Below are 23,983 nucleotides of genomic sequence, written 5' to 3' on the forward strand. Positions count from 1 at the left end.
CGTCGCGTACACCAAAAGGTTGAGAGTCGACCCCGTCAGGGCACATACCTAGGTTGCAGGTTCAGTCCCTGGTCTGGGTGCATACAGGAGGCAACTGATCGATGTCTCTCACATTGATGTCTCTTTCAGATCAATAAAAACATATCCTTGGGCCTGGCCCGTGTGGCTCAGTTGTTGAGCATCAACTTAGGGTGCAGGAGGTCAGGGTTCGATTCCTGGTCAGGGCACATGCCTGGGTTGTGGGCTCGATCCTCAGTAGGGAGCGTGCAGGAGGCAGCTGATCAATGATCCTTCATCATTGATGTTTCTCTCTCTCCCTTCCCCTCTCTGAAATCAGTAAAGACATTAAAAAAATATAAAAACAAACCGTATCCTCAGGTAAGGATTAGAAGAAAGAGTAAAATAATTGAGAGGGAACATTTAGAGATGGAAATCTCTTAGAAATGAGTAACATTCCTCTTTAAAACATTTGGATCTCACACTGGAATCCTTTCCGATTGTTGTGTGTAACCAGCAGGGCCCATGACCCGTGGGACACGCCCCACACTCCCCCCCGCATCTCTTTCTACCTGAACAGTGTGTGTTTTACTCCTGCTGCCACAAACAAAGACACCTATAATAAAAACGTTTGTGTTTATTACATCAGTAAAATAATGACATGGTTTTACTGTTCTTTTTTTTTTTGCGTTATGAGTTTTTCATAGTTTAAATGACCGTTTCTCTTTGAGTATCATTATAAACACGTTGGACATGTCCACACACAATACTCAGCTCCTCACAAACCAGGCAGTGGGGCACCTTCTGAGTGGACTCTGGTCTGTCAGTGCCGTCCCTGCTATTTTCAAGCGTGTTCCTGGCAACCAGATATTCAGACATATTTTGGGTCTTCCCAAGATATGGCATTAGCTGTCTTGCCTGGAGTCCAGGGTCCTCTTAGTGGAGGTTAGTCTCAAAGCAAGGGCTGGGAAGTTTTATTTCTGAAGTCACAGCTTACACTGGTCAGTGACATCATGGCACTGGCCTCTACTTTTAAAGTATGTGATTTTATCAACAAGCAACATTTCCCCTTAGGTTTTTAACTCTCTGTAAACTTCACAGCAGTGTATGGCGTATATGTAACAGGTGCTTAACGTGGAGAGAACTCTCCAGGACCAGAGCCGATCGTTTCTACAGCAAAGGGACCTGTGTGAAGTGATGCCCTTGGACCTCCCATTTACTTGATGGCAGTGCTGACTACAGTCAACGTGAGGAAACTGTTGTCAGCCAGCTGCCCAGGCCTGGGGAACTCTACCAGTACCAGAGGGGATGTGGGTCAGAAAAAGAGGGTAAGAAAGACTAAGAGCTTTGGGATCTTGTTTGGCTAAAAGTGAGAGGCATTCTGAATGACAAGCCTAATTCTGAACGAGAAGGTCGTGAACAGGTGAAACCTCAAGACCACGGGGGATAATATGTACATGTAACCTCAGTCTCGCTCGTCATGAAGCTCTGTTCACTAAAAAAGGTCAGGCTGAGCACATGATAAAAATCCACCATGCGAACAGCAGGCTTCTTCCCGGAGCTGGGCAGCGTCATTCCTCTTGGACATAACAGAGCCTGCCATCGTCCCCAAGCCGGACAGCCCCACTGGCCACCAGCTGCAGGGCTGCGGGGAAGACCTTATGTTCTGCCAGTTTCACTCTCTCCGACAGAGTGGCAGCAGTGTCGCCCCTCTTCACCGGGACAGCTTCTTGTAAGATGATCTGTCCGGCGTCCACATCTTCCTGAGAAGGAAGCAAAACAGTGAGCAGGGCTTTCCAGCCAGTGCAACTTCCACCCGAACACCGGCGATACTTGGGTAGAAAAAGACATACTCACAGAGACAAAGTGCACGGTGCACCTGGTGACTGTGACGCCCGCGTCCAGGGCCTGCTCGTGGGCGTTTGAGCCCTTGAAAGAAGGGAGCAAGGACGGGTGGATGTTGATCATTTTCCCTGGAAAGTAAAGCACAGGGGTCAGAATGGAAACATGCTGTGCATGGGTAGAGGAGTGTGTGCTTCCTGCCCAGGAACAGGACCAGAGGGGCAGGGTTTCTGTGAGACAGAAAGGAGGCAGAGGGAAATGCAGGTTCTCATCTGAGGAGGCCCTGGGGGGGCGCAAGCTCCTGCTCCGCACAGCTGAACACACTGAGGGACAGGTCCCTACAGTGACTGAGGCTGGACAGGGACGTGATGGTGGGGTGTCCAATGTGGACCTTGGGCTCTTTGAAGAAAATTCAGCTTGTCCCTGGTGCACATGACTAAAAAGACATACAAAGTCCTTGCAGTGTCCATGTGCCTGACTTGAGACCAGTGGCATGTCCACCAGCCAGACTCTGGCTTGGTTAGTCCTGCGCCTCAGTCACCAGGCCCTGCCTGGTTCATATTCTACCACACGCTCTGTGGTTTGTTTCTGGGGAAACAAACTTTGGAGAGAAAACGCATTATTGCCCACACGTGCGCACAGAAAGCACACCAGGATGCAGCCGGAATGTTTGTGGGGAAGGCAGTAGCCCCGGGCGGTTTGTTCTGGGCAACGTCTTCCTCGCCACCTCTGGGAGCCGCCTGCGCTTCCTGAGGAGAGGGTGGGGCACAGCCAGTCACTTTCTTTGGCTTCCAAACAAGTACAAAGGTCTCTCCCGAGCACTGACTCAGACGATGAAGCACTGTCCTTGTGGTGCTGGGGACAAACCTCGGCTGCTAGAAGGGCTGGTTACAGCAGGCAGAGGAAGCTGGCGCAGGGCAGGTCAATAAATCAGCGCCGGGACCCTCTGGGCTCAGGCGCAGGAAACGACACAGTGCCCTGTGCCATAAAACCAGCGTTTCCATAAACACATCCCGGGACTGTTGGGAAGTTAACGGCCCCCCAGCCACTTCCACTCGGTTCCCCAACCTGGTGTCAACCCCGTGCTGCTCACCGTTCCACTTCCTGACAAAGGGGCCGGACAAAATCCTCATGAATCCCGCGAGACAGACGATGTCCGTGGAGAACTCTTCCAGGACTTGGTCAACTGCACTGTCAAATTCCACACGGGTCTGATATGACTTATGATTGATTACCTGGAACAGGAAAACAGAAGCACAGTCTATTTCGATGAATTACCAAAAAAATTTAAAGCTCAGCCTTCACACAGACCAGTTGCTCCCTCTGCCACACGCGGTATGAAGAGGTAAGGAGCCGACGGGGGAAGCAGGAGGGCAGCCCGCACCCACCCCAAGCCCAGGAATCCAGGACAGGAGCCCCGAGCCCCAGGTCCTGGGGGGCGGAAGATAAGTTTAAACAGCCTGCGGGAAAGACACTCTAAGCGACGTACGCGGGTGGGGATGCCGGCTCTCGCTGCTCTGTCCAGCCCGGCCACGCCGGCTCTGTTGGAGACAACGACCACGATGTGGGCAGCACTGCTGGGCTCCTGGGTGCTGTCTATCAGAGCCTGGAGGTTCGAGCCTGAGGAGGGGAAAAGCACAAGCAAGCTCACACCTCTTAAAGAGAGGCCCGTGCCATTTAAACATTTCCAATTACAGCTGCCATTCAGTGTCACATCGGCTCCAGGTGCGCAGCATAGTGGTCGGACACTACAAACCTCACTAAGTGGCCCCGCACGGGTAAGGCGAGCACCCACCTGGCGCCGCTCGTAGGCATCACATTACTGCCCATGCTCCGTGCTGGACGTCACGTCCCCGTGACTATTCCCTAACAGCCACTGCGTACTTCTCAGTCCCCTCACCTTTGCCGCCCAGCCCCCCAACCTGCTGCGAGGTGACATTTGGAAGAGAGCGGTCAAGATTCCTGGGTAAATGTCTTAGAAAATATTGGCAAAATACGTGAGGTGTCTAGGCTCCCTTCCTCCTGGGATTGTGGACACACAGCTTATGGAAACACAGGCGCGCCTGGTCTTAGGATATGTGGTTGCTCTTTCAACAAGAAGCATGGGGGAAATATGTGCACACTTATCATACAGGGAAACACCCTCAGACGAGGGACAGGGCTTGTGGGGTTCAGTCTTCATAAGCTGAGCAAGGCCTTGGGTTCATTAGTGAGTCTTAATGACATTTCTTCATTATAGATCTCCCCGAGTGCCCCAGATGGACCCAGCCAGCGCACCCGCCTCGGCCGCCTGTGCCCGCTGCGCAAAGCCACCCTCTAGTCTGGAGTTTGTTCACTCTGACTACACCACCCAGGCAGGCCTCCCATACTGTTCAAGGCATTTCCTTCCAGCTTCTCCACACTTCTCTACGGTCCACCTGCAGTAACTCAGAACCCATAAAATTTAGGGATACTACGTATTTCTTTGAATATCTTGCTATAAAAAAGAATTGTCACACAGCATAATAAGCATTAATGATATAAAAACAGTGTACTCTCTGTGTCTATGTAATGATACGACTGTTTTTTTATGTAATTCATGAAATGTGATGTTTTTCATCAGGAAATACTGAACTGTGTAATATTTGTTTGCTCTCTTTTAAATTCCTGACAGCAAATCAAGGTAAATGACTGCGCTGTCCCTTGAGCAGGACTACAGCGTTCATTCAAACGTGCTCTGCTCTACAGAAGCAAACAAACCAACCAACCGCGAGGCCTTCACCATAGGCTTCTTGCTCTACCATCAACTTGGGCCTCAAGTATTCTGAAATCTCAGAACAGACTTGTAAAGCCTTCTGGGAATGTAACTCACAGAAATCATCAGATACGCACTTAATATGACTTATGAGAACGTCAATTCACAGCAACGTCACTTACACTTGCGGAAAGCAGTCAGCTCTACCCATCTGAGAGAGTGATACTCTTGTTATCTACTCCTCCATCCCAAGTGTCAGACATAAATTCCACATTCTTCTTCTTATCATTAGCAAGTGAAAAAATCCCTTCTACTATTACAAGACTTTCTACTATTACATGACTACAAAGCCATGATGCAAAAGCAGCGGGATTTTCCATCCTGTTTTTTCTTTCAGAGCCACCTCACACGCTTGAGAAAAGTGGAAAGTGTGAGGCTGCAGAGACGACCCTCCTCCAGGACTCCTCTCTGTGGGCCCGCTCTACTCTGCTGGTGTTCTCACAACCTGAGGGTTTTTGCTGGGGAGGAAGGGGTGAGATGGGGTGGGGAGGAAGGGAAGAGCATTTCTACGGCGCTGCAATAAAGAGGAAGCCACATCTCACCTGTTCCAGATATTAAGACAGCCACTCTTGCCTTTCTCGGTGGGACAGAGAAGTGACTTCTCACGGTGCCATTCTCCACCACCGACCCTCGTATCCGCATGGCTTCAATCAGGTGCCTGACTCTCACCCGAGGGGAACCTTCATTTCAAACACACCCAGAAAAGAAGTAAAGAGCCATGAATTAACAGTGGTGATAGAAAGTATTTCATGAGAACTTTAAAATACTGTATTTTATTCTGACACTAAGATATGCAAGGGCTAGAGTAACAGTATGTGTTACTTTCACATTCCTCACTCATAAAACCTTCCTTAAGGTGAACATATTACCTACTTCAGCCTAAGCCCACGTGGACGTTCTGCTGCCTGCCAGGGTCCTGTCCCCACTCCTCCCATCTCCCATCCACGATGGTGCCAGGAGCTCCTGGCCTCAAGGGCGGGCACACGACCCAGGCAAAGCCATTCAAAGATCTGACACAGGACGTTGGGAAAGAGAGGGCCTCTTTCCTATTGCAAAGTGAGCCCAAGGATGTGGGCTCAAGACATTTTTTCTGATACGTGGAGAACCTGCCTGAAAATGAAACCTACACAATAAAGGAGAGACTCAGATAAAAAAAAAAAATCACAAGTCCTGATACCTGTCAGCCAGTTCTGAGTGGGTTTTCTGCCACTGCCGATTTCTAGCAGTTGTCAGTGTCCCTGTGTAATTCATATACTTGTCGGGGTGCTCGCTCGATACTCCTTGATCTGAGCGGAGCCACAAAACAGCCCAAGACAAGGTCTTCAGGAAGGGACTCCAGGGACCAGAGAGACGATGGAAGAGGGGCAGAGGAGCGGGTACAGGAGTGTGCTAAAACCTGGTTCCCAGTGGGCACTGGTTCCCGCTTCCCTAGGACCCTCAAAGGGGCCAGGTAGACTGTGCCTCAGAACTACTCCCTTCTTTTGTCCCTGAGGTGGGTTCTTTCTCACTAGCTCCCACCCCACTGGTCAAGGCTCCTGCTGCGGGGTGTGGTGCATATGCTACTGCTACGGAGAGGTCTGAGCCCTGCGGCAGAAATGAAGAGGTATGTGGTGTCACGGGCGTGGCTGTTGTCATGTTACAGCTGTGCCCTGTGCCACAGCGATGCTGGGGTGAGAGGTGGACAGAGCGTGCGTGTGAGGCAGGACACAGATACATTCAGGATGATGCACAGAAGAGAATTAAATGAGGAACTGCTACCTTCAGGGCAGGCCACCACCCTGCCAATCACCCAGGCTTCTTCCTGGCGTTGCTGAATGTCCCTCAGAACCTGCTCTGTCAGGTCCTCCGACACCACGAGGGCAGCCCCGACCCCACAATTAAACGTTCTGGCCATCTCTTCTTCAGAGATGTGTCCTTCCTGCTGTAACCACGAGAAGACGGTGGGGATCCTCCAGGTCTGGGCATCTGCAAACAGGCAGGAGTTGTCTGATTAGCCTGTGAGGTTTAGCTGGGCCTTAGCGATGACCAATGCACCACAGGCAGGATGCTAAACCAGGCGCTTGTGTTCGGATTGAAAGGAAGCGCATGCACTAATGAAGTCATGTTACACAAGAGGTTTAAGATAAATATCCTATGTCTGCCTATTTATTTTTAAAAACTTAGACTCAGTTCTATTTTAAGACTGTACTCTCTATTATCGCAAATAATATAACAAAAATTTCTCTGGCTTCTAGTTATGGGATCTGATTTACAAAAACTATACTGAATTAAACACTTCACAATGATGCTCCTAAGAAAAGAAAGCCACTGAACTTAGCTTTTAATTACAAAATGGGGCTGACCATCCACTCCCCTTATTTACTTGGTGCATCTGCGGGATAATTAGTTTTTTAATGCTCTAGAGTTGATATATTTAATTGATTTTTTTCTAGGGAGAGAAACATTGGTTTGTTGTTCTATTTATCTATGCTTCATTGGTTGAGTCTTATATGTGCCCTGACCAGAGATCAAACCTGCAACCTTGGCGTATCGGGACGATGCACTAACCAGCTGAGATACCCGGCCAGGGTTAGAGTTGATAAAATTTTTAAGAGGCGTCATACATCTATGAATTTTCTCCCCTATCAGTTTTTGTTTTGTTTTTTAAATATGTCTTTATTGACTTCAGAGAAAGGAAGGGAGATAAATATCAATGAGAGTCACTGATCAGCTGCCTCCTGCACACCCCCTACGGGGGATCGAGCCCGCAACCCAAGCATGTGCCCTGACCAGGAATCAAACCATGATCTCCTGCATCATCGGTAGATGCTTAACTACCGAGCCATGCTGGCCTGGCAACAACTCCTCTTTTATAAGTCAATTACATGAGAGGGTTTCATGCCTTACAAACACGGCAAATAAAGCAAAAAAAGGTAGGAAGGGGTCAGCCCTGTTCTTTCCCCAAGACAATGATAAGAATTCCCACATATAATCACATGTGCACTAATTACCCACAGGGTTTTTCCCCTAGGGTATTTTTTCTCCTAATGCAGCTCACCTAAATCTACCCCACATTTCGGAGGGAGTACTCTGGGGATGTTCTCTAGCAGCCCTCCGCCGGTGATATGGGCAAAGGCCTTGATGTGTCCTGAACGCAAGACAGGTAACAGGGAGGGGCTGTAGATTCTGGTTGGAGTCAGAAGTAAGTCCCCTGAATATTGGAGAGAGAAGACAAAAACTTAGCAGATGAACATAAAACCAAAGCACATAAAACCCACGGAATGGAAGTAGAGAATGACCGTGACCTTGTACCATAATGCCAGTTCTCTAGTAATGTCCAGACAAGGCCACGGGACACTGTCACTTATTCCACTCTAGGTAATGAGACTAACCCCCTCAGTGGCTGCTCAGACAGTTCCAAGCAGGAGACTGAAACGAAAGCGCACTCACCTAAGGTCTGGTTGCCACAGCCATCGGGCGCTGGAGAGGAGTACTGAAGGGAGGACTTCGCTACAATCTTCCTCACAAGGCTAAATCCGTTGCTGTGCAGACCAGACGAAGCTACTCCGATAACCACGTCCCCTTCAGCAACACTCTCCAGGGGACGCAGTTTCTGGTCCCGCTCCACGGCCCCGACGGCAAAACCGGCCAAGTCATAGTCCCCGGGAGGGTACATGTCCGGCATCTCTGCCGTTTCCCCTCCTGGTGGGAATACAAAAGAGCGAGATTACAGTATTTACACACCTGCCCGGGCAGTAGGGACAGCAGCCACAATTAAACGGGAAGCTACACCCCACACATGCAATAGTGTACTGTTAGCCGCCTAGCAGGACTTTCAACCGAGCACGATTTCAGGGGAAATAGCACTAACTTCCAAAAAGGGCGAGCACACCTCCAAACATCATTCCTTTCATGAGAGGGATCTCAGCTGAATGTAATGTAACTTGCAGAGCAGTTGAGCCTCAGCAATGCTTTCACCTGTACTTGGTCTTTACAATCGCTCCGTTCTAGGTGACAGTACAGGCTGAGAGTGATCAATCAGCCCGTCTAACTCCAAATGTCCCCGCGTAAAACGGACCCCACAGTTCACTTCATGATAATATTGTAAAGACAGGATCTAGGCACACAGACTCCAAATAAGAAACTATTCTAAAAAATGGCTGAAACAATTTTTGGCCTCTGGAACAGACCTGTCCCCAGAAATGGTGACATAAAAGAGGTAATTGTGGTCCTTGTTCAACCTACAGATTTATTTTGTTAAAATTTTTAACCCTCACCTGAGGATATTTTTTCCACTGCTTTTCAGAGACAGTGGAAGGGAGAGAGGGAGGGAGAGAAACATCAGTGTGAGAGAGACACTAATTGGTTACCTCGCACATGCACTCTGACCTGCGCAGGCGACTGAGTCTGCAACCGTGGTCGGTGCCCTGCGCAATAAATGAACCCGGGACCCTTCAGTCTGCAGGCCGACGCTCTAACCAATGAACCAAGTTGGCTAGGGCCCTACACGTTTATTTTGCTCAAAATTCTCATATATTTAAGCAATGTTTCCATAAATCTTGGACACATTTTGTGTTCCTTTGGTGGGAAAATAAGACTCAAAATGCAAAGAACCCACCTGCCTGGGCTGCAGGGCCAGTAAGGAGGGAATGACCCCCACCCTGTCTGTCTGAGAGGCCACTGAGAAAGATGGGATGACAATGGTGCCAAAGGTTAGGGAGACAGGGGAGGCCTGGCCTGTAAAGGGGTATGAATCTGGGAACAAACACGCGAGGAGGGGCTTCAGGACACCAGGGTCTAAGTTCTATTTTATTTGCCTCATCTTGTGATATGTGGTCTCTCACGCTTGCTGTACTGGTACCGATCACACTTACACACAGGGCTGAAGTACAGCAAAGCGGATGCATGATTAAGGAGGGGGAGCATACCGAGGAGGGCACACCCAGCTTTCCCGCATGCCTCTGCGATCCCAGCAACAACAGCTGCAGCTGTACTGAGGTCAAGTTTTCCACAGGAAAAGTAATCGAGGAAGAAGAGGGGCTCTGCTCCTTGGGCCAGGATGTCATTCACACACATTGCAACCAAGTCTTGACCAATGGTGTCATGTTTGTTGCACTGCTGGGCAATCTACACAACAGAACAGCCACGTGAGATTAAGCTCCACATTGTAACTTATCAGTTTAGCAGCAGAGGCTAACAAATATTACCACTTCTGGCTGGCTGCTCTGAACACCTCCAGACGAAAGAACACTAAATTCTGATAGGCGGCTCAGTCCAAAGTATCCCCTTTTAGCCCCTAAGTAACCCTTCCATCTGGATACAGCCTCAGCAATATTGTGTTAAAACACGTAGATATTTTAGTCATATTATAGGGTTATCTGGGATGGTTCTCTTTAGTGCTTGTACATCAAAAGGGGAAAACAGGTACTTGACATAACAGTAAATTCTTTCTATGTTCATACAAGGTCTCTATGTGCAAAGGTGTTTAATTACCTTTAGTTTCGTTCCAACACCATCTGTTCCACTAACCAGGAGAGGGTCTTTGAAACCGGCTGCTTTCAAATCAAAAAGACCAGCAAAACCTCCGAGATCGACATCACAGCCTGTGGGGGAGGAAATTCAAAACCTGATGTGTTTCCACTGACCAGGTGATGGTGAGTCTGCAGAACACTTCCGATGCCTTTCCTGGGAGCACCGCGAGCTTAAAGCACTGACTGAGGAGTAATTAAATATTAAAGGGGCAGACATGTCCTTTCGAGTTTAACATCATAAATGTGTTTCTTAATAACAGAGACAAGGAAGCAGGAGACTGTGGGTCAGCCTGGCACAGAACTGGGTATTAATTTGGAACATTTTTCCTCTGTAAACTACAAAGCTCAAATCAGTCCACAGTGTCTGTCAAAGTCAACGAACTAGGAAAGGATAGGATCTGACTCACCTGGTCTGGAGGTGGCTTTTGCTAAAGGTTTGATTTTCTTGACGAGCAGATTTCCAGCTGCAATGTCTACCCCAGATTCCTTGTAAGTCAGGCCCCTAAAGGATTAAAAACACAAAACAAAACCTAGGACATAACCTAAATGTCAGGGAAAACGATGTACTCTTACGCTATTATGTAAAGCAGAAGATATCCCTCGTGATTCTGGCATCTGCTCACGTGCTGGGCCCCTCCACAGACGTTGCTATAACTGGTCCAGGGCAGGCCTGGAGACTGAAGTGTTTAAACCACCTGCCCAGGGGAGGAGGCTCTGTCATCCCTACTGCAGACTTCTCTAACTGTATTCCCCCATTAGCACTGCTCACAGGCAGCTGGATATACTGACGCTGCGCCACAGCCTTTCTCTGTTCAGTTTGGTATGGGAAGGGAAGGAGCGTCAAAGCAAAGTTGGAAAAGTAAAAATTAGGATTCTAAGAACTCTACAAAGAAATCCCCAAAGAATGAAACCGAGTTCTTGCTGCAACAACAGAGAATTGTAATAGTTTCCTTATAGCTGAAGACAGTTAACAAACAAGATAAAAACTATGAAAAAAGTACAGTGAGGTAACGGCCTCTGGTGCATCACCTTCTCTATCAGGCAAACACCAGGGAGTGGTACATACGTTCAGAGATCAAGTTTGTGAGGAGCACCGTGGATTCGGTAGTCTCGCCCTACAAAAGGTTTAAAAAAACCTTCATCTTTAATTTAAAGAACTCAGACTAGTGTTAAGATTGCAGTCCCTTGAAGTAGGGTTCCACTGGTCATTTCAACGGAATCCACTCATTTTAAAATAAAAAAATAAATTTTTAGCATGGTATTTTAATGTTATTTGTAAAAAAAAAAAAAAAAAAGCCAGTATTTTAAAAACTTGCCTATCAGTAGCAGTACAGCTTGAATTAAGTTGCTAAAAACTTATTTTGTCCTAAAACTTATTTCTCATAGATGAACTCGACAAAGAATAGTAACTGCGATATACAATTAAGAAAACAAAACACCCACACTTGCAATTAAAAGTTTATTGATTTTTACAAAGGAATAGTTGTACATGTCAATAAATGAATCAATAAGGGTGAAAAACCCATCTCAGTGATAGACTTAAACGCAGTGACAAGATGACTGCCAAACATATGGTATCAGCAAGTTAACCTGCAAGAGTGGATGACCAATCTTTTCATTTTGAATTCTTTGACAAAACCAGGAATTAAGATATAACTAAATAGCAATATTTAAATATATGATAGCTCGAGGAATAAAAATCCCTTTCCCTGTCTTTACTGATGAGTAACAAATGGCTGTATATATTTAAAGTGTACAATGCGGAAAAGTCTTTAATACCACTGTGATTTTACTAAACTTCTCAAACAGAAGGAGCTCCCATGAGGTTTTTTTCTATTTCATTTGAATATTGTAAATGGTTTGGATTCAAACTAAATGCAAATCAAAATCAGACCCACCCCACAGGGAGAAGACTACAGAAAGGCTCAGTGCAGGGCTAATGGGATTTTCTGCATAGCTCTATGTGCCAATTTTGAAGCTGTGCTATCAGCACCCGGGTGAGAAATTTACCTGGGCTGCTGGAGGAACGCTATGGCCTGATAGCCAATGTCCTTCCTATAAACGGCTCCCTCAAACTTTATAGCAGCCAGTCCTTTATTGGCTCCTTCGAGGGCTGAGATGAGATCTTCCCGGATGGCTGTCACCGTGAGGACTCGACCTCCGTTGGTCACCACTTTGCCATCTTTCAGGGCTGTACCTGCCTGGAACACCTCCAGCCCTAAAGCCTGAGCCTCGGCAACCCCTGTAAGAGAGCACATTCGACTCACCATCTGCAATGACAGTATTCTACACTGTGAGCTGGTTACTAATTTCCAGAAATTTTCTTTAAAATAAAATCTTTACTTCACTTTAATGAGTCGTCACAAGAATCCTATCAGGAAGGAATGAATGCAATGAATAGTAAACAGACACTTTCTCCTAAGGACAGTCTGTTCTGTGCTATCATAAGTGTCATGTAAGAACTATTATTTCAATGAGGGAGGAAAAAAAGAAGCTAAGCCCTAAAAAGTTTGAGATTTCAAAGTAGAAAGTTATTTTTTCCCAAGTTAAAAAAATCTAAACATCAATGAATAATTCTGGATTTGATGGCGTCTTTTACTTAAAAGTAATTTCTCTTTTATCATAACTACCCAAGTAAAGGTTCCTAGGTTCCTTCCTTCAAGAACCCATAGGACCACTGCCATGCAAAACACTTTCTTAATCTTTCCCCCAATAAAACAACTGTAAAACTTTAAGACAAATGTGATTTAAATTAGATTTTAGATGTAGTCTAAAATCCTTGGCTTGATTTTGTTTTGAATTATTTTTAAAGCTCTCATATATATATAATTTTACACTTAAAACGAACATGCACAGTTTATACAAAGATATAATCCTTAAATTTTTAAAAAAACCATTCTTAAATCCCCAGGTTGTTCTTTACTGTCTCCATTTCTCTTTCATTTTTAAAAATATGTTCCTATTGATTTTTAAAGAGAGGAAGGTAGTCTGTTAATCTATGCCTTCCTCAAAGTGTTTTGAATTCCTAACTGCCCAGGTGCCATGTGTGGGATTCACAGGGCAATGGACTTCTTGTCTGGGCAAGATAGTAAATAGGGTATTTGAATCAAACACACTATTGAAGTACCAAGGGAGGCCACGCCTGCCAGGGACCACGGAGGCCTGCCTTTGGGTTTATGGCACTGGAAGTTACTTGGCATTTTAAACACTGTTCTATTTAACATCATTTAAGTAGTTCCTCACCTTCTGTAAAGAGAAACAGAAGAGAAGGCTATACTTAAGAAAGCATTTGAACTCTGCCATCCAGGTGACTATGGGGTGGGATGCAAATGGGGGATCCACTTGTGATTATTCCGATATTATCCATCTGAAATTTACCTCGCTGATGTAATCACAATAATGTCACTCTAACCCCATAGAGTCCCATCATCTTCCCGGTGCTCAGCGAGGCCCACCTCAGTCTTTCTTTTCCAGAAAGGGAAATGGATTGCAGTTCTTAAAATATAATAATTTTGGACATTTGAACACCCACATTCAACAAGCAACAGGTGAAGAACCCCTTGAAGGCTCTGACAGCCTAAGAACATAGGGAAAGAGCATGGGAGGGAAGCCTGCTGCGGGCCAGGCACCTGCCACACTGAAGTCAATCTCTCACTCCCCAGACTCACCTGTTATCTCCGCACCCTTGGTGTAGTCTCCTGGATACCCCTGACTTGCCATGACAACAGTTACGGCCACACGGTTTTCAAGCCAGACAGGCGGAGATGCGCAGAGCAGGCCATCCAAGGTAGACTGAACCACTTCATAGAGATCACTTTTAAGAAGTGGGAGGATTACCTGGAAAATCATAATCAGCAAGGCAACAGGGAGGAGTTTTAGCTCTTAGACATTTTATTCACTGGGACACCAGTAAAACCTGCACCTCCAGGTGACCCAAGAACAACGTGGGAGGGAGGGGCTCAACACCCACAGTCAAAAATTCCCATATTACTCATGACTCCCCCAAAACTCTAGTCATCCCTCGCTATCCACAGGGTATTGGTTCCAGGACCTCACTGCAGATTCCAAACTTTGGATGCTCAATCCCTTTACATAAGGCTGTGAAGATCAATGCACAGTCAGCCTTCCTCATCTGCGGATGCACAACCACAGACTGAAAACACTGTTTCTAGACGAGGGAGGATGGCTGAAGCAACAGATTCAAAACCCAGGAACAGGGAAGGCTGACTGTGTATTTATTCTTAAAACTCTGCCTGTAAGTGGACTCTACAGTTCAAACTTGTGTTGTCCTGGGTCAACTGTGTTTCTCAAAGGTGATCATTTCAAGGCCTATAAATCCTGAGATTAAAACATGCATCTTCTACAAAGTAACACCTTATACTGTTTTTAATTATTACTCACTTGGCACTCGGGATCACCGAAGCGGCAGTTAAACTCCAGAACTTTTGGGCCATCCTTGGTCAGCATTATACCAGCATAGAGAACACCTTCATTCGAAAGGAAAAAATCTACATTGAAGACACTGTATTGTGACTGACAAAACATAAATGTCTAATACTTGAAAGTATGGAATATCAACAAGCGCCACGACAGTGGTCAACAAAAGGTGGTGAAATAAGAAAATGGGAAGTGTGCCGAAGCGGTGAAGCTGCCCCGTGAACAAAGCCCACAAACATCAGCGTGCACCTGTGTACGGGGAGCCCTCCTGCTGCATGCCGTCCACTGTCCTCTGAAGAATGGCATTTTTAATCTTTAGCAGCAAATCCTTAGAAACCTGGGGCACAAGCAGAAGTATGTAAATGTAACTGGTATTTAAATTAAAAAAAAAAATCTATTGATTTCAGAGAGAGGAAGGGAGAGGGAGAGAGAGAGAAACGTCAATGATGAGAGTCACTGATTGGCTGCCTCCTGCACCACCCCTGCTGGGGAGCGAGCCTGCAGCCCAGGCATGTGCCCTGTCTGGGAATTGAACTGGGATCTCCTGGATCCTAGGTCAATGCTCAAATGCTGAGCCATGCTGGCCGGACTGTAACTGGTATTAAAAAATTATTCTGTGAGCAATACCACGTGGGGCAATGAGAGGGGACAAGGAAAGCTAGTATTTATTTAGTACCAGATATACGGTGAGCACTTTAAATGAATAAACTTTTAAAATCCTCATACTGACCCTATCAAGTCAGTATTTAACTTTACTCTTATGAAATAGGAAAGATGACATCTAAAAGTTAGAAATTACCATAAACTGAAAAGCACTAAGAGCTCTTTGAGAAGACCAAGCAATTCCTCCTGAACTCAGCCGAGCCTCTGGGACGTACCTGAGGTGCAGGACAGTAGGCCCCCATCCCCCCTGTGTTGGGGCCATGATCTCCCTCCAGCAGTCGCTTGTGGTCCTGCGCTGGGGGCATGGGAGCCACGGTCCTTCCATCAGTGAAGCACAGACACTGCACAGGAAAGAAAACGGTCCACTTACCGAAGGTGCCCAGAGTACAAAATTAACTAGTACGTGGAAAGTGAACCCTAACTCTTCCTAGAAGAAGTGTTTTCTTCTTTTAAAGTAAAGTGAGTTAGAACATAAATAACCCTATGCTAACTACATCAAGAATCGGGTTAGGTAAAAAGTCAAGCTACTCTCAAAACATTTCAACCTTTCTCCACTTTACATAATGTTTGATACAGTCCAAGTCCCTTACTGAGACACTGGGGGTGATTAAGAGAGGATACATTTGTTTTTCATTTGCACCCCAAGTGCTAAACATATACAGTCCTCTGTAACTGCTGGTTTACGCTTTCATGTGAAAGCACCGGGGCAGAGCAGGTGTCTGGGGCTCAGAGGTCAGCTGACAGCTCCTCGCACTCTGAGGGCCCAGGTGTGAGTATACTTACAGAAACCTCTTCTCCCTCAAGGAGTTCTTCAATGACAATTGTTTCTCCAGCTGCTCCAAATGCTTTATCCTTATGGTAGATTAAAAAAATAAAAAAGCAAATAGTAAGCTCTTAACATTTACTTCACTGGCTGCTGTCATGTTCTGCCATTTGTACTATGAACCAATACATGGGTATTGTAATTTCTCTTTCCCTTTCTGGAAGCCTCCAAGGGACATGAGTGTTTCCTAATTTTAAAGTGGCAATGACCTGGAGCCAGCACAGGTACAGGTGAAAGGGCTCACAAAGAGCCATTTCACCATTACCATTTAATTCTAATTTTTGATGATGATTATATCTGCTTGCCTACAATAATTATACTAAAGAATGTCTGTGAAAGTAGATTTCTACAAGGAGGGGACACCTACAGCAACCCAGACGGATCATGAAAGAGAAGCAATGTATATTAATTCGATGCTTCACTTCTGAGATGTGGGACACATAGGGCAAAGAATTTTGTCCTCGTGCATGTTTGAGAATGTGTTTGTATTTTCTGCCTTTCGGCAGCAGACAACAAAGGATGCCGCAGGAACGTGCTTCCAAAGAACAAAGCTGTGCAGGGTTTAGCATCGGCATAGGTCTGCCTTAGAGATGGATTATAACACAAAGTCTTATGAAAAATAACTTACCTGTGTGTTTGCTGCATACGTTTTCCTTCTCTTGAGGAACATTTTGTAAACTTAAGAGTAGAAAGCTATAAACTCTATCCAGTGTGACAAGGAAATTATAAATGTTTCCAGAGGAACCAGCTTACCTGCATGATCTCCTGCACGGCTCTGCAGGCCTCTTCTCTGCTCTCTGCCACTATCACCCCTTTCCCGGCGGCGAGGCCGCTGGCCTTCACGACCAGAGCAGGGAAGTCCGCACTGTGGAGAGAGGGTCACCTTCAGCATCCAACAAACCCTTTCAGTTTAAAAATGTAAGCTGCTTTGGGTTTTTATAAGGATATGCTCTAACAACAAGAGGAAAGCAGAAAGGAACAAATGACTGATCTTATCAACACCATTTTGTACTTCCCTCCAGGATCCTTTCCCTATAGATCGCTTTATGGCTGTGATCACACGGCACACATCACATTGGCAAAATCTTTGGAAGAATAAAGCAGTTGTACAGTGGGTACAGAATCATCTTTCAGATACAAAGTAGTGAAACCTACTCTCAAGTAGAAGACATGGCTGTGTAAGAATAAGACCATTTCTCCAAGGACACAGTTTCTCCTGTTGAGTGAGACTGGAGATCTGAAAGGACACTAACAAAGTCCTTACCCAAGGCATGGGGCTACTAGGAAATAACACTCAGTGCTTAAGAGACTCTGTAGGACTCAAGATGAATAAAGAATGAAATTGACTCAACTAAAGGGAAAACATACCCGGTCACAGGGAGAGGTGTCAATAAAAAAGGGCAAAGTCACGCACCTGCCCACATTCATGAACAGGATGTCTGAGTTTGTGATCCAGAGCCGAGCAGTGCTGGCACAAGGCCACCAAGTGATGCTTCCTCACTCTGGTTAACCATTTATAAATGAAACCAATATCCTTTTTTTCTAAGCTGCCACTGTGTATGTCAATTTGGCTGTGAAACCAAGTGTATCTCTTTCCCTAGAAACTATTCAGTAATAAATATAAAATTCATCTCTCTACAAGACAATACAACATTGTACTATACATGCATAGAATCCCATTTTCTTTTGATGTTGGAAAAAGGCAACCAAAATAGAATGAGTCCCCCTGCCCCCCCCCAATTATATTACAATAAACTGGTGACACACAAGTGACCCGGATATTTAACTATGATAATGAAATAATTGCCCTTTGCGGTCGCCCTCTGTCTACCTCATGATGAAGCTGCAGGCCTCTTCAGGTTGGGTGAACGCTCTCCAGCGTGCAGTTGGGATTCCGTGTCGGTCCATAAACTCTTTGGCAAACCTTTTGCTGGACTCCAACTGAGCCGCTTCTGCTGTGGGGCCAAAGCATCGCACACCTGCGGACGCCAGGCTCCCGACAATTCCTGTGGAGGGAAATGAGCAGCCTCCAGTGAGCCAAGGTCTATGGCACCTCTCCATTCTCAAGAAGAATTAGGATTAGACTAAATCCACATTGAGATACAGCAGATGACTGCTGGTAAGATTTTCATGCTGACTATAGACTATGAACAAAAATGCTACTAACGTGTGATTTAAATCCAGCAGAAGTTAGTTGTTATTCTCAACATTTGGGTTATTAAATAGAAACCAGAATAAAAACATAAAAAGTGTTTCCCATGACTGCAGATTTGATTTATCACTCATCACATTTCTGATACCTAAGGAGAAATAAAAGGTCTTTTCCAATGCAGCATCACATTAGAAGCCCTTGTCTCTAAAATGAACTAGATTAGATGCTGTCCAAGCTCCTCTGGCACTGGATATTCTGTAATAAGAAAGAGAAGTGGACTTTACCGGCAGCCAGAGGTGCCTCTGGTCCAACAACTACGAATTCAATGTTCTCATCTTTGCAGAACTGAGCAAGGGCACTGTGATCACTGGTGGAGACAGCTGCAAACAGAAAAAACAAGCCCACCTCAGTTACAAAACACTCTTTAAGTTACTAAGTGTCATACTGGAAACTAAGTGCCATACTTTGTTATGCCTATTAACTTGGTTTTCCGTTACTGGTGCAGAGGAGTTTCCCCATGGACAGTGGGAGCAGAGAAGAGCGCAGCAGGCTACGCAACAGAGCTCAGTTCTCTGCTACTGCTGTAGCTGTTAGACAAACACACCAGGAGGTGTCCCCAAGAGCTACCACGTCCCTTCTCGACTGTGGTGTTTATGCCTCGAGTGCGGACTGTATAGTAAATAAATGTGTATCACAGAATACACTCAGAAACTGGTCTTTGACTGTCACTCATTCAAGATGTACTGAGAACCACTATGTGCTGGGTGCTGGGTGAAGACATTAACACAAACAGGGTCCCTATGCTTAGGATGCTTACATTCCACTGTGGGAAAGTTAGGTAATAAATATTTAAGAAAAAAACAAACCAACTGTGAACAAATTAGGCAAATTTGATATGAGGTGACGGGGGGGCTATTTCTGGTTGAGTCAGGAAGAGTCTCCTTGTGAAGAGAAGCTTAAGCTAAGAACTAAAGGATTTTAAGACTGTGCTCACTTCTCCTACCTACAAAAAGACAGGCAAACCTTCTTTCCTGATGGAGTTCTAAGTCATGAGCAGTGGGATCACCACCCTTAAGTTGGCCGAAGTTTCCAATTAGTCCGCACAGTAGGGCATTTGTGACGTGCAGGTGACAAGGATGGGGTACTGTGCACCCTGGGGTAGTAGCTGCAAACACCCTGGGCCGAGCACAGCCAAGGACCTCGGCTTAGCGGAGGGCGGCAGAGGAGGAGGGCACACCACGCCCGTCTCCGCAAGCGGCAGCAGCCTCACGACACTCCTCGGGGATTTTCACGGGCCGGCCTGCACAACATCCATTGCTTCTAAATGGAACGTGCCAGTTCTTCAATAAACAGATACAACACCTCAGCCCCCATCCTAAGATCCCAGGGAAGCAGACATTTTCTTATGTATTGTTTCATCTTATTTTTGGTCCTGTGTACGCAGTTCTCCTCTCCATACAACACTGTGTGCCACGCAGGGTACCAGGCATAGTGCACACAGTGCAGAACAAGACAGGTGAGCTCCTCGCCCTCACGTAGCTTATATTCAAGGGCTTTATGTTCTAGGGGGGAATGAAGATAGAAGACAGACAAGAGAAGAGTAAAAATAGAATACAGACAATGGTTCATAACTGAAAACAAAATGAGGTGGACCTGCTTTACTCAGAAACTTAGGAAAGACCCTGAGAGGAACCTGTAAGTTGAGTCCTAAATAATGAGGCGCCAGTCATACCAGGGGTGGGAACAAAGACAAAGTCCAAGGCTGCTCTGTTTGGGAAACTGGGAGGATTTCACAGACAGAGCAGTGAACAGGAAAGAAAGGATAGAAAAGATAAGCCTGGAAAGGCAGGCAGAGGCCAGATCACACAGGACTTTGTAAGGAACATCAAGGAGGCTGAGTTTTATTCTAAGTACTATGGGACGCCACTGGTGAGTTTAATGTAACATAAGAACTGGTCATTTTTTTCCAGCTGAAGACGTACAGCTTGAGCTGTATTATGGAGTTAGAATTGCCAGAACTTACATTTAATAGCATTGCTCAACTTTTTATGCGAAAAAATATACATCAAAATGCCTTTAGCCTATATCAGGCACTACTGACTTTTTAATGGATGTGTTTTATAAGGTTTAAAATAATTTAAGGTAAGAAAATGGTATGCTCTGAACAATAGTATACCTTAAATTTACAATATATGGCAAGCATTCAAATTACCACATAAGTTTTAAGGTTAAAGAAAGCACTCAAATCTAAATAGCAACTGACCATACAAAGAGCAGATGTAGCTGCCATCTGTTACAATAACTTATAATTATTAATCATCACTCCCAACTTGAAAACATGATTACCAGCGTTTGAAATCTTCTGAGAGCAAGCAGTGCCTGCATTTCCGGGGGCAACCAACACCTGTTTGACGTGATTGGACTGTGCAAGTTTCCAGGCCAGCGTGTGCTCTCTTCCTCCACTGCCAATTACAAGCACTCGGGCTGCCATGCTGTTTGCAGACAGGACTCCAAGAGGAAAGCGCACGCTGCAGGAAGAAAACCACAGGTGACAGTTCATACTTTAGAAATCACAATTTCTAAATATGACGTATAGCAACAATCCATTTTTGAAAACTTAGGATTCGTAATTTGAGAAATGTGACTGTATTCCTAAAGTACAGGATTTTTAAAAGGAGGCAGACTGGCGAAGGGAGCTAAGTTAAGGAGTGAAATAATGTCTTAACTCTTTATTGGATAAAAAAACAACACAGCCTGACCAGGGTGGCTCAGTGGTTGAGCATCGCCCTAGGATCCAAGACATCCCAGTTTGAGTCCTGGTCAGGGCACATGCCCGGTTGTGGGCTCCACCCCCAGCAGGGGGCGTGCAGGAGGCAACCAATCAAAGACTCATCACTGATGTTTTTATTTCTCTCTCCCTCTGAAATCAATTAAGATATATTAAAAAATTTTTTTAAAAAACCCTGGTGTTTTAAATCCAGACCAGGATTTAAAATAACTGTTTTTAAACCTTGAGGTCGTATAGATAAGACTTTGAGGGTCATAGTCTCGGTCACAACTACTGAACTCTGCCACTGAAGCATGAAAGCAGCCAGCGACAACACATAAGTAAATGAACCTGGCTACGTCCAGTAAAACTTACAAAGGTTTGTAAAGACTAACCATGGCTGTGTTTCAATAACTTTATGTATGGACACTGCAATTTGAGTTTTATACTTTTCACGTGTCGTAAAAACATTCTTCCCTTAATTATTTCCAACCACTTAATGATGCTAAAACCATTCTTATTTGGTGGGCTGTACAAGAACAGGCGGCAGGAAGGATTCTGACCCTTGATTTAAGAAGTTAGTGTAATATGTTAGAAAACTGGTAGAAAAGGCAAAAACCAAATCTGAACAATCTCACATCAGTTCTGGCATTTGATTCTGAGCAGGATGGGGACAACAGCTATCTCTCAACTGAGGTTAGCAGCGAGACCCTGGCATGCTCTATCTCAATTTCTTCACATCTTAGAAGATGGAAGAAAAACTTGCCTCAGGAGGTGAGGATGAACTGCTGTAACATCTATATAAACAGTACAACTTCTGACATTCAGCAGTAGTCAGTGCTACCTTGTTATATTTTATTGCCTACTTTTATCTAAACTGATACTTCAGGGATAGAAATAAATTCCAACAGGAAAAAAAAAAAGCCAAAGAAACAAAAAATGTGTCCCATTAATTTACTAATTTTCAGAAGACAATTATGTAGCAGGCAAACTGATAACAGAAAAAAGAAAACGGCAGTCTTTAACTTCTTATGAGACACTAGGATCACATAATGGCAGTCTTTAACTTCTTATGAGACAGTAGGATCACATATTCAAATAAAAATCTAAGCTGATGATATAAAAAAGTAACACGTTTTGAGCGCTTACTTTGTGCCAAATGCTACATTCCAAGTGGTTACCATGAATTACCCCACTCGACCTTCCCAATTCTATGGGGTGGACACTGTTCCCATCCTGCCTGCACAGGGGAGAAAGCGAGGCATTAGGGTCAGGAACGCGCTGAGGGGCGCAGAGTTGGGGGGGGGGTGGAGCCTGGGTTGCAACACGAGTTTTCCATCGGATACTGTAGCAACGGCAATCACTGAAAACCCGAGAGAGGAAAAAATTACTAAAAATGATCTCCGAGAGGGAAAAGCTATTTTAGTTTAATGGGAATCACAGATCTGCCATGTGAACTGAAACCTCTGAAATACACATCGCTTTAAATTTAGGTGGAACAAGAGGGGGAGCGAAAAATCCACACCACGCGGGGTTCGGAGGCCTCGGCGCCAGTGCCTCGGTTCGGGTTGAAATTCTGTCCCTTACTCGCTGGACACCTTGAGGGACGTAGCCTTCCTGGGCCTCCGTCATCTAAGTGAGGAGCCTAACAAGAGAGCCCGGTAAAGCCTGGGGTTCAGTGCACTTGCTGAGTAATATAAAGTAGAAAGCAATTGGGAAAGTGCCCTCAGCTGCTGCAGACAATGGGTGTATAACAAAAAAGAAAAAGAAAAAATGCAATCTAGGTTTATAACCTAAAATCGCATGAAAATCCAAACAAACCCTGGATCTTAGAAAGCAAGGAAAAGTGATAGATCCGATGCAAACCTCAGTTAAAAGGGGGGGAGAGAAAAAAAGCACATGGCGGACCCCCACCCACGGCATTTAAAAACAAGATGAAAATCCCTACAGCCAAACCCGTTCCTACGGTCTCGTTCAACTCCCGACACGAGGGGCCCGCGCCGGACGCAGACGCGCTTTACGCCGCGGCGGGGACGGCTCGCGCGCCGACCCGGGGGATGCAGCGCCGCGGCCGCCGCACTCACGCGCTCGCTCAGCGCCGCGCCGGAAGCGGGCCGGGGAAGGGGGGAGGGGAGGATCCCGGCGCCGCAGCCCTGGCCCCGCCCACCCGCGGCGGCCTCGCACACCCATTGGCCCGCGCGCCCGCCGTCCCTCCCGCGAGGTAATCCAGTGTGATTTCCTCCGGTTCTCGGGCGCGGCCCGGGGCGTGCGGGGCGCAGCCGCCCATTTTGCGCCTTGACGATATCACACCGTAGCATCCAGTGCCACCCAACGTCTCTGTTCCTTCTCGGGACCCCCCCAGCTCGGAGGAGGGGAGCCCCTGAAACGCTACATCCACTTAGCTAAGCGTGTGTTGCTAATGAGTCGGAACGGAGCCGGCACGGGGAGGTCTCGTGACGCGCCTGGCTACGGACCAAAACACACTAGGCTTTGAAAGCCGGTCGCTGAAGACCTGCCGCCCGTTGCTTAGGCCCCCCGCCCCCCCCCCGATTTAAGATGGCATGGGAGACACGGGGGCAAATCGCGTTCTCCGCGTTGCACCACAGCGGGGGCGGGCGCTAACGACTGCTTTCCCGGATACAGCTCCCTGCTGAAGCAGCTCGGGAATGTTTGGAGACCCCTGTCAAACGCCACGCGGCCCTCTTGCCCCCTTTCCTCACGCAGTTTAATCTCGGGCGTTCAGGGCAGAAAGCCTCTACAGCCCCCCCCAAACGCCGTTGGGGGGGCTGACAAGCTGACAAAAGTCGCCTCGAGAGACGGCTCCTGTAATGGCGCCTGCGTCAGTCACTAACATGGCGGACAGAGTCGTGCGCGGCGCAAACGTCAGCAGCTCTACCCCGGCGGCTCAGAAACAGCGGAGGGGAGCCGGGCCGTGCTCACTGATTGGCCCAACGGCGGAGCGTGCGGATCCGGACGTTCCCACCGAAACCAATCAGGA

The 23,983-nt window shown here is 46.4% G+C and overlaps 1 protein-coding gene across 5 annotated transcripts; it reads right to left on the reverse strand.

The window, feature by feature from the left end:
• Positions 1-616: 616 nt before the first annotated feature.
• GART (phosphoribosylglycinamide formyltransferase, phosphoribosylglycinamide synthetase, phosphoribosylaminoimidazole synthetase) lies at positions 617-23,724 on the reverse strand. Of its 5 annotated transcripts, XM_016213493.2 has the most exons (23): positions 22,934-23,052; positions 22,135-22,225; positions 20,565-20,746; positions 18,503-18,598; positions 17,898-18,072; positions 16,820-16,931; positions 16,027-16,095; positions 15,459-15,584; positions 14,830-14,917; positions 14,545-14,630; positions 13,812-13,980; positions 12,154-12,385; positions 10,551-10,645; positions 10,106-10,215; positions 9,541-9,739; positions 8,063-8,314; positions 7,671-7,823; positions 6,392-6,598; positions 5,176-5,313; positions 3,329-3,459; positions 2,933-3,074; positions 1,855-1,970; positions 617-1,760 (listed from the first exon to the last, which is right to left on the reverse strand). In XM_016213493.2, the coding sequence occupies exons 2-23, from the start codon at positions 22,167-22,169 to the stop codon at positions 1,569-1,571; spliced, it is 3,105 nt and encodes a 1,034-aa protein (XP_016068979.2). In that variant the 5' UTR covers positions 22,170-22,225; positions 22,934-23,052; the 3' UTR covers positions 617-1,568. The 5 variants fall into 5 exon arrangements, with proteins under 5 accessions (XP_016068979.2, XP_016068981.2, XP_016068980.2 ...); XM_016213495.2 differs by lacking the exons at positions 22,135-22,225; positions 22,934-23,052 and adding an exon at positions 23,706-23,724; XM_016213494.2 differs by lacking the exon at positions 22,135-22,225.
• Positions 23,725-23,983: the final 259 nt, after the last annotated feature.

This window comes from Miniopterus natalensis, chromosome 6 (genome assembly GCF_054644295.1).
Source record: "Miniopterus natalensis isolate mMinNat1 chromosome 6, mMinNat1.hap1, whole genome shotgun sequence".
NCBI classification, from domain to species: Eukaryota; Metazoa; Chordata; class Mammalia; order Chiroptera; family Miniopteridae; genus Miniopterus; species Miniopterus natalensis.